The following is a 10,666-nucleotide window of genomic DNA, read 5'->3' as shown; positions in this document are numbered from 1 at the left end:
CATATGTGGACAGTGATAGAGGGACCCCCTTTACTGGACAATTAACCCAATCCTGGGTTATTGAACATGATGTCTTATGGACATTTCATTTGCCATTTAACCCTAGAGCAGTAGGGTTAATTGAAAGAATGAATGGGCTTTGGAAAGAGCAGCTAAAAGATGACAAACAATCCCTTCAGCAGTAGACTGGTCAGTTATATCCAGCCCTCACCAGTCTCAATTCATGACCTCGAGCAGCTGCTCCCACTCCTACTGAGTTGGCAACTGTGGGACCCATGCAGGCATTGCAAATTCAGGTTAAAGGACCAGTAACATTTCAACCACAAGGTAATGAAAATAATTTGCTCTTGCCTGCACCACAAGCATTAGAGATTGGAGAAAATAAGGTTGATTGGCCATGATCTTGGCCATTGCAGCCACACTGGTTGGGAATCCTAAGCCCATGGGGTATTGGGGTCACCTAAGATTTAAGATATATATCTGACCTGGGACCCCTCATACCTCAAGATACTGTATATATGACTTTGTGAACACTTATTATGCCTAAGCTAACTATAGATTTAACTCCAGAAGACTCCCTGCAACTGCAGGAGGAAAAGGTTTGATATCTAAAACCCCCTCATAGCACCCCTTCTGCAGGAACTCTTCTGTCCACTAATAGAAACTTAACATGTATATCAGCAGGAATTACCCCTTATTATACCCCATAAACATCTTTCTTTTCACCCATAGCACCCTAGGGGCCTCAGTGGAAACTCATGCCCACAATTGAACCCAATGTTGGGTTTGCACAGACTTGTCACCTTTAGGTGCTACTGGCCTTTCATGGACTGTAACCCTTGCAAATTGGACTACATGGAAGACCCTGCTAGCCTGGCAGAATTCAACGCATTGCAATATAAGCAAGGGTTTATCAATTGTCAGTAGCATCTCTTTGTGGGATAGCTATTTCCGTGTGGGGGAGGCACTCCTAGTGTTCTGTTGTCTCTTATCCCAAAATGTCTGTCTTATGGTCAACATAGTCTGCTGCATGGGGATGGATTGTGTGAACCAGAAACTGTGGCTCTGCCCCCTCCTCCATTATGAGATACATGCAGCTGCCTACATGACCAGACAACAGTCCCCTCTTCCCAGGGAGAAAGCATTAAAACTTTCCTCTCCTAATCACTGTTAGTAACCAAATCTCACGAGATCTTGTAACCAAATCTCACAAGATCCTGTTGTAACCAAATCTTGCAAGAAACTCCACTGTCACAAACCTTTATAAGCCTTCCCCCACCACCACCACCAGCAGCACTCTTCTCTCTCTTCATGGAATGGTGGGACGGAATGCTGACTTCACTTTACTGACCAACTGCCATTGGGAAAAATCATCTCCTATTTTGTAAGTCCCTGATTAAACTCATAGGTAACTCCATGCCTGGCATGTTCTTTGGTCTTGAGACTAATCTGGGTTGGAACACCTTGTGACTTCTTCTTTAACCCATTAGTTGTTTAAGAGTATGTTATTTAATTTCTACATATTTATGAATTTTCCATTTCTCCCTGTTATTAATTTCTAGCTTCATCCACTGTGGTCAGAGAAGATACATTGTATTATTTCAATATTTCTAAATTATTTAGACTTCTTTTGTGACCTAAGATATGGTCTATCCTGTAGAATGATCCATGTGCATTTGAGGAAAAAAAAAAGCATATTCTGTTTAAAAATACCTGTTTTTATTTTTAAATAGTGTTCTATAAGGTCTGTTAAGTCAAGTTGATTTAGAGTATTGATCAAGTCTTCTATTTCCTTATCGATCTTCTGTCTAGATATTCTATCCATTATTGAAAGTGGTATAATAAAGTCTCCTACTATTAACATAGAACCATCTATTTTTCCCTTCAAATCTGTCAGTATTTGCTTCATATATTTTGGGGCTCTGCTGTTAGGTGCATGTATGTTTATAATTGTTATGTCTTCTTGTTGACATCCCTTTATCAATAGATAATGACTGTCTCTGTCTATAGTAACAGTTTTTTACTTAACATCTATTTTATCTGACATTAGTATAACTACCTCAGCTCTCTTTTGGTTACTAATTGCTATATATATGTATGTGTGTGTGTGTGTGTGTATATATATATATATATAATATATATATCTTTGAAATTTAGAACCAAATTTATTTAAGATCTTTTTCAGAAAACCATGTCTAAACAATAATGCATTGCCTTTGTCATGTTAGAATGTGCATTAGACTCAAATACAAAAATCATGAAACAAACAACCATACTTCAACAATATGAGCAAAGATAGAATGCCTAAGGAACAACATAGATGACTCACAGAGGATGGGCTGTTTCACTTCAAGCACCATTAAAAAAAGAACATAAATGCATGGATTTGGGGGTATATACATCAAGTTGAATCTTTGGCTGAACCTTTGGCACTAAGAATCAGGGCATTTTTTTGTGTAGCATTAACATATATTAGAAAATTATATAGTGTCAAAGGGATAGATCCAATAGCATTCAAACAATGTCAGCTAGGCAATAAAATATACTACTGGAAGTTTCTTCTTTGTCTAAATTACTACATACATTGGTAGCAACTTTGAAATGAGAAAAGAGCTTGTAATCCTTTTATTTTCTGTTCAAAACAAAACAGAAAAAGAATTTAAACACAGTCCCCATCATACATTAACAATTTTGGAGAACATCAATTATTCAAGAAAAAGACTAGGGACAAAAGGGAGTGTTTACAGATACCCAGATATAATGGTGAGTGGTCAGTAGACCCTCACAGAGCTTTACACTGATACTCGGCAGAAGCCACCTTGTAATCACTGGTAGTAAACAGAGTGGTGGCATTCTTTGCCAGATATTTTAGGAAGTCATGCAAGGAGCTGTATAATAATACAAGGCTCTTCTTGTCAAAGGGCGTATAGGCCAACATTTCTCCGATTCTCACAAATAATCTCAGTAGGTGTGGCGCTCCATAAACCTGGGACATCAGCGCATCAGGGTGAGCTGCAAGGATTTCAGCATACTGGGGCTTCTCAAATTTGTAGAGCAGCTGAGTGCCCAACATCACATTGAAATATTCTTTTATTCCTCCCACAACTTCATTAACTGCATATTCTTCATTATCGTAGTTTCCTTGAGATTTCTTGCAATTTGCATATTCTTCCAGAATGGCATCTGCGTTTTTCTTAGCCGGAAGCTGAAATAGCTGCTTCTGATTGGTAACTAAGTCCCAGTCCTCTACAAGCCATGGTTTTAGTTCTTCAGGAATCTCCACTTTAACTTCCATTTTATTCTTCAATGCCTCTTTATTTTCACCAGTGCAGTCTGCCCGGGTCCTTTTCTTCTGAGGTGGCTGAGGTGGTTCACTGGTACTGCCACAATCTCCGTTTTCAGGAGTCTTCTGCTCGTTGGATCCGGAAGGAGAGTTCTTGGCAGAGCAGCGCCCCCAACTGCCTGGAAATGCTGGTTCAGGATTTTTCTGCTGCGGACCAGCTCTCTTCTTTTCTGAAGAAGCCCCTTTCATTTTACTTCTCTTCATGTTCCTTCTAGTTGGCTTTTTGAAGTTGTCTTCTGCAGATTGTAGTCCACAAGGTTGAGAACCCTGCTTTCTGGAACTCATTCAACCCTGTTTTTATTCCAACCAATAATCGTCTTCCTTCTTTCCACTCCAAGAACTCCTAGTGCTTTCCCAGACGGGATCTCACAGATATTCTGGGAGATCTAGGAGGATGAGGTTAGAAACACAACCTAGAAAGCAGATGTCCAAGATACTGTAATCAGGAATCAGGGATGGTTCTGCAATCAGTATCAGATCTTCTGATCCTTACTGTACAGTGAACTATGCTTTTCTGATGGGGACCTAAAACAAGGATCCAGCTCTCCCCAGCAGACGACGAGTGATCACTGCCATTCCTCCAACCACCAAACTAAAGTGAGGTTTCTCTGGCAACTGATATTCGTAGGCAGACACGTCACCCTGGAGGCAGGCCTAAGTCCTTCAGCCAATCACATTCATCTTGTCTAAGTTTTAGAATGTTCGGTAACCAAATGAATGAAGGAAGACCACCACGTCAGCAACAACACTTCACCGCAGTAAAGGGGGGCATTGTAAATATTTTTTGATCCTTTCACTTTCAACCTATTTATGTCTTTGAATTCAAGGTGAGTTTCTTATAAACAGCATATAGGTTTTTTTTTAACCCATTCTGCCTGTCTGCCTTTTGACAAGAGAGTTTAATCCATGTGCATTTGAAGTCACTACTCATAATGCAGGACTTTCTTCTGCCATTTTGCTATTTAGTCTTTGTAAATCTTATACCTTTGTTATCCCTCAATTCTTCCATTAATGCCTTCTTTCATATTTATTTGAATTTTTTGTATCGTACTATATTGAGTCCGTTCTTATTTTCTTCTGGATAAATTTTTCATATATTTTCTTTGTGTTTACCATGGGGTTTAAACTTTGACACCCTACATATATAACAATCATTTTTTATTTGATGCCAACTTGACTTTAGTACTATATACATACACTGTTCCTATAACCCTCCATCCCTCCACTTTTTCTGTACTTGTTACAAATTATATCTTTGTACAGTAAATGTCTAAAACCATGGATTTGTCATTACTTTTAATGCATTTGATTTTTTAAAACTTCAGAATGTAAGAAGTCGAGTTACATACTAAAAAATACAATATAAAAGTACTGGCATTTGTAATTACCCATGTGGTTACCTTTACTGGAGGTCTTTATTTCTCTATGCTTCTTTGAACCATTGTCTAGTGTCTGAAGATTTCCCTTTAGCACAGCTTGTAGGGTCGATTCAGTGGTAATGTTTACCTGGGATTGTCTTAATCTCTCCTTCATTTTTATTTCTTTTAATGCAATTTTTTTTGTTTTTTATTTTTGCTTTGAATCTGCAGATTTTGTTGAGATATATTAGCACACCATACAATCCATCCATAATATACAATCAATGGCTAACAGTATCATCACACAGTTGTGCATTCATCACATCAATCAATTACTCCAGAAAAAAAAAAAAGAAAAAAAAGAGAAAACCCGAAGCATCCCATACCCCTTATCCCCCCTCCCATCATTGATCCGTAATATTGGTGTGGTACATTTGTTACTGTCGATGAAAGAATATTAGGATATTACTGTGAACTATAGTCCATAGTTTGCAATAAGTGCATTTTCCCCCATTACTACTCTATTATTAACTCCTTGTAATAGTTTCATTCATTTATTTTAGTTCATGGAGGGCATTTTTATATTTGTACCGTTAATCATAGTCATCTTCCACCACAAGATTTACTGAGTTATACAGTACCATGTTTTACCCTCTGACTATCCTTCTGGTGACATATATGACTCTAAACATCCCCTATCAACCACATTCACACACAATTCAGTACTGTTAATTATACTCACAATAATGTGCTACCTCTATCCATTTCCACTCATTTAAATTAAACCTAGTTAAAAATTCTGCACATCTTAAGCAACTGCTCCCCATTTTCTAGTCTTATTCTTTCTCCTTGTAACCTATATTCTAGATTCTATGTTCATGAATTTACATAGTATAATTAGTTCATATTAGTGAGATCCTACAATATTTGTCCTTTTGTGTCCAACTTATTTTACTTAACATAATGTCCTCAAGGTTCATCCATATTGTTGCATACATCAGGACTTCATTCCTTCTTACTGCTGAATAATATTCCATCACGTGTACATATCACATTTTATCAATTCATCAGTTGATGGACACTTGGATTGTTTTCATCTTTTGGCAATCATGAATAATGCCACTATGAACATCAATGTGCAAAGATCTGTTTGTATCCCTGCCTTCAGCTCTTCTAGGTATATACCAAGTACCAGGATTGCCGGATCATAGGACAACTCTATACTTAACTTTGTGAGGAATCACCAAACTGTCTTCCACAGTGGCTGTACCATTTTACATTCCCACCAGCAGTGAATAAGTGCTCCTATTTCTCCACAACCTCTCCAACACTTGTAGCTACCTGTTTAATAATGGCCATTCTAATAGGTGTGAAATGATATCTCATTGTTATTTTGATTTGCATTACCCTAATAGCTAGTGAGGATAAGTATCTTTTCATGTGATTTTTGGCCATCTGTATTTCCTCTTTGGAAAAATGTCAGTTCATCTCTTTTGCCCATTTTTAAATTGGGTTGTTTGTCTTTCCTTTGCTGAGTTGTACAATTTCTTTGTATATTCTGCATATCAAACTGTATCAGATATGTGGCTCCCAAATATTTTCTCCCATTGAGTCGGCTGCCTTTTCACCCTTTTGATCAAGTCTTTTGAGACACAGTAGTCAATTTTGAAGAGGTCCCATTTGTCTAGTTTTATTCTTTCATTGCTTGTGCTTTGGGTGTAAGGGCTAGGAAACTATCACCTATCACTAGATCTTAAAGATGTTGCCCTACATTTTCTTCTAGAAGTTTTATGGTACTGTCTCTTATATTTTGGTTTTTGATGCATTTGTTATCAATTTTTCTATAGGGAGTGAGAAAGGGGTCCTCTTTCATTCTTTTGTATAGGGATATCCAGTTCTCCCAGCACAATTTATTGAAGAAACTGTTCTGTCCCAGTTGAGTGGGCTTGGGAGCCTTGTCAAAAATCAATTGACCATGGACCTGATGGTCTATTGTTGAACTCTCAATTCAGTACCAGTGATCAATATGTCTATCTTTTTGACAGTACCATGCTTTTTTGACCACTGTAGCTTTATAATGTGCTTTAAAGTCAAGAAGCCGTGATCAGTGCTCAACTATGCACTCCTCTGTTCTTGAGGAAGAGTATTTCCATGTCCTTTTCCATGTGCCATAGCCATCCAGAGACCTGATCCTGAGGCAGCCTGCTTTGATAGTGGGGGGTGGGTGCTGGCAGCCACTGCAGACTGAGCTACTGAGTTCTTTACCATAGTTTCTCAGCCTCTTCCTCTTTCACTTCCCTGGGTACTGTACAATGTTCCCTGGGCCTCTGGAGCCCCTGAACAGTTGTTTCAGACAGTTCCTGCCTGTCCACTAGCTGCTTTGGAGGAGGAGTGAGTCCTGTAGCTCCCTGCTCCACCATCTTTCCTGGAAGTTCCCTAGGGTTTTATTGTTGATTGGCTTTGTGTTAACAGTCTTCTTTGACATGTGGATCAATGAATTCTAGGCCTTTAGAATAGCCCATTTTTAACTGATAAATTTTTTCAGCTCTTCTTCATCTGATCCTTGCCCTGTATATGCAATACAGTTTTTAAGATTGTACTTTTTGTGCAAATGTTTCACATCCAAGAGAAAGCTTTTTTCCTCTCTTCCTTCTCCAGGAATCTTGTTCTGTTCTGTTTGTTTTTGTTTTACCTCTATAGTTTTTTACTCTCCTTTCATTCTCTCTAGCTGTTTTTACCTGGAGGGTAAATTCTGGGAAGAGGGTTACTCCAGAGAGGAATTTCCCAAGTCAGTATTTCCAGTCAAAACAGGGCCAGGGTCCATAAAGGGGGCACAGACTGGCTTCTACATTTCATGGGGAGGAGATCAGGAAGGACACCAAAAGCCTCTTTGATGTCTCCCCAAGTCTGTGCTTTCCTGGCCTGCTAGCAAATTCAGCTCTTCATCTAACTGTTCCCCAGAGCCCTGAGGAACTAGTGCATGTTTAAATTCCCACCTCCTCTGCCCCTTTCTGGGCAGGTTGAAACAGTAGCTCAGAGCCGGGACCCAGCGATCTGAATTTGTTACTCAAAAACTGTGATCCATGCTCATCTGTGTCCACTCCTGTTCTTGGGAAAGAGGATTTTTATGTCCCTTTCTGTCAACAGTGAGCTAGCCAGGAGCTGAACCCTAAGGTGGCCTGGCACGAGTTTGGGGGATGGGCGCTGACAGCCTCTGCACAGAGAGAGAAACTCACTGTTCTTTACTGTAGTTTATCAGCCTCTTCTTCCCGCTCTTCCCTGGATTCTATACAATGTTTTTCTGGCCTCTGGAGACCCAGAACAGTTGTTTCAGACAGTTCCTGCCTGGTTAATAACTATTTTGTTGGAAGCACTGAGTTCTGGAGCTCTCTACTCTGTTATCTTCCCCAGAAGTGGAGGTCCCCTTCACCTTGAAGATCAGTTTTTAAAAGTTTGTCTGGTAGGTCCACATTCTGGTCTTCTTCATTGATGTTTTCTGGATTTTTATCCTTTTCTTTTGGATGAACCATCATTACCTGTTTCTCTGTTTCTCTTGTAATGTTTTGCAGACTGTATTTTAATATTTTTAAATGTTAAGTCTGGGACTTATCCACTGATATGTCTATTTCCTGAGTTTGTATCTAGCTAGTGATATGACAGATATTTCCTTGAGTGTTAAGAAACACTTCACTGCCTTTACAAATTGGCTTTGTATTGATTGGTACACTCCTTCAGAGTTCAGCCCTCCTATCAGGAGGGTCAGCCCAGAGCAAATGCAAAGTGCAGGGTCCTCCCCGTCTTTTCTGGGCCTGGGTATTGTCCTGGGTTTGTGATTATCAGTGGCCTTAAGAACTCCCCTGTTACCAGAGTTTGAATGTCCCCCTCTCCCTCCCCTGGTGTTCCACTGGAGGACTTAAAGCAGGTAAACCTTTGCCCCAGGCCACCTGGCTCCATGGTTTCTTGTATTGGTTTCCTTGTCTCAAGCTGCTTTTGCCTGGAGGGCAAATTCTGGAAAGGGTGACATGCTAGAGAGGAGTTTTCTGAGTCAGTCTTTCCCAGCCAGAACAAAGTCAAGGATCCAGAAAGAATGGGCCAGCCATTTCCAAATTGCCCTGGGTAGGGGATGACAGAGAGGCCCAGAAGGGCAACAGGAGCTTCTTCTATGCCTCCGCAAAGTTGTACTTTCTTGACTCAGCACCCTCCCAGCAAATGCAGCCCTTCAACTGTCTTTCACAGCTCTGAGGAAGTGTGATATCTTTTTCTCCTATGACACCTTTGTCTGGGGCAGGTTGGAACAATGGCTGCTCTCGGATCTGGGCCCCCAGCAATCTGAAGCAGCTAATGAAAAGCAGTGATCGGTAATCTGACCATGCCCCCTAGCTCTTGTGGTGCTAGGTTTTTATGTCCCTCTCTGGTAGCAGCAAGCTATGCCAGAGACTCCACTACCACTTGCTGAGAGCGTGGTGAATGGATGATGGTAATTGCCATGTGGAGAGAGCAATTCCATGGTATTTACCACAATTTACCAAAATGTCCTCCCTCTCTTCTCTGAAAGCTGCACAGTGTTCTACTGGGCTCCAGAGTTTTGAAATGGTTGATTCAGACAGTTCTTGCCTGATAGTTGTTCAGTTGGAGGGACTGATTCCTGAAGGAAGGATGATGCCATCATACTTCTGCTGGAACCAGTGCATGGCCTCCTCTTTGCTGATTCTGTGTTTGGTCCCAATGCAGCCTTTCCTGTGCTTCTTGCCTGTGATGCTGAAACCTGCCTACCCAGCACCACATAGAAGTCCTACTCTGCCATCTTCCCATCCCATTAAGAACTAAGACTTTTTGATGCTCATTCCACTGTATAATCCATTCTCCCATTATGTCTCTTATTTCCCTGCATTTGGTGTCTTCCTTTCTTCTACCTCTCCCTCAGCTCCAAAGCATATTGAAATTACTATTAGACTAGTCTTCCTAACCATCACTTTTAGTTTTGCCACTGTAGTTTTATTAAATATAGTTCTCACTAGTCCGGTGGTTCAACATGATTCACCCTAGTGTCTCTGAGCTGTTTGCTGAGCTTGACTACTCATCTGGATAACTTATTCAGTAACCAAGAAACAGAAGGTCTAGGGGTCTGCATTACTTCAGCCAGTCTCCCTGCACCTTCCTTAGTTAGTTAGCTTTCTTTTGATCAGTCAGATAACATAAAAATTCCTTTTTAAAAGGCTCCCAATTGCCCATGTATGATATAAAAGACACTTCTGCCTGTCTTTCAAGGCACTCCATAATCTGGACCCATTCTGTCTGGCTTTTGAACCTTATCTCTTTGCTTCCACATCCTCCATACATTGTCCACAAGTTCATTTCCTATCCTTTTGCCTTTTTATGCACTTCATTGCTCATTTCACCTCCATCCCACAAACCTGGAAGTTCCCTTTTTTTGCTCCACTTAAAATAAATCCTACTCAGCCTAAATCTTAATTCCTTTATGAAACCTGCTTTAATGGCTCTAGCTCTCAATGATCTATTTCTCCAATACGGAATAGTCCTGCATCTGAGCTTTAAAAATTAATTGCCCAGAGGTGGGGCAAGATGGCAGACTGGTGAGCTGTATGTTTTAGTTACTCCTCCAGGAAAGTAGGTAGAAAGCCAGGAACTGCGTGGACTGGACACCACAGAGCAATCTGACTTTGGGCATACTTCATACAACACTCATGAAAACGTGGAACTGCTGAGATCAGCGAAATCTGTAAGCTTTTGCGGCCAGGGGACCCGCGCCCCTCCCTGCCAGGCTCAGTCCCGTGGGAGGAGGGGCTGTCAGCTCCGGGAAGGAGAAGGCAGAACTGCAGTGGCAGCCCTTATCAGAATCTCATTCTACTGATCCAAACTCCAACCATAGATAGACTGAGACCAGACACCAGAGAATCTGAGAGCAGCCAGCCCAGCAGAGAGGAGACAGGCATAGAAAAAAACA

At 40.7% G+C, this 10,666-nt stretch overlaps 1 protein-coding gene across 1 annotated transcript; it reads right to left on the bottom strand.

Annotated features, from left to right (window-relative positions):
• Positions 1-2,782: 2,782 nt before the first annotated feature.
• Positions 2,783-3,697, bottom strand: LOC119523149 (mortality factor 4-like protein 2). The gene has a single exon (XM_037821934.1). The coding sequence runs from the start codon at positions 3,626-3,628 to the stop codon at positions 2,783-2,785; it is 846 nt and encodes a 281-aa protein (XP_037677862.1). The 5' UTR covers positions 3,629-3,697.
• Between the last annotated feature and the right edge of the window lie 6,969 nt (positions 3,698-10,666).

Source organism: Choloepus didactylus, chromosome X, assembly GCF_015220235.1.
Source record: "Choloepus didactylus isolate mChoDid1 chromosome X, mChoDid1.pri, whole genome shotgun sequence".
Classification (NCBI taxonomy): Eukaryota; Metazoa; Chordata; class Mammalia; order Pilosa; family Megalonychidae; genus Choloepus; species Choloepus didactylus.
Note: the sequence above shows the minus strand (reverse complement) of the source record. Positions and strands in the feature narration are given on the sequence as shown.

Coding starts and splice junctions, on each gene's coding strand:
- LOC119523149 (XM_037821934.1), bottom strand. CDS start 3,628: ATGAGTTCCAGAAAGCAGGGTTCTCAACCTTGTGGACTACAATCTGCA.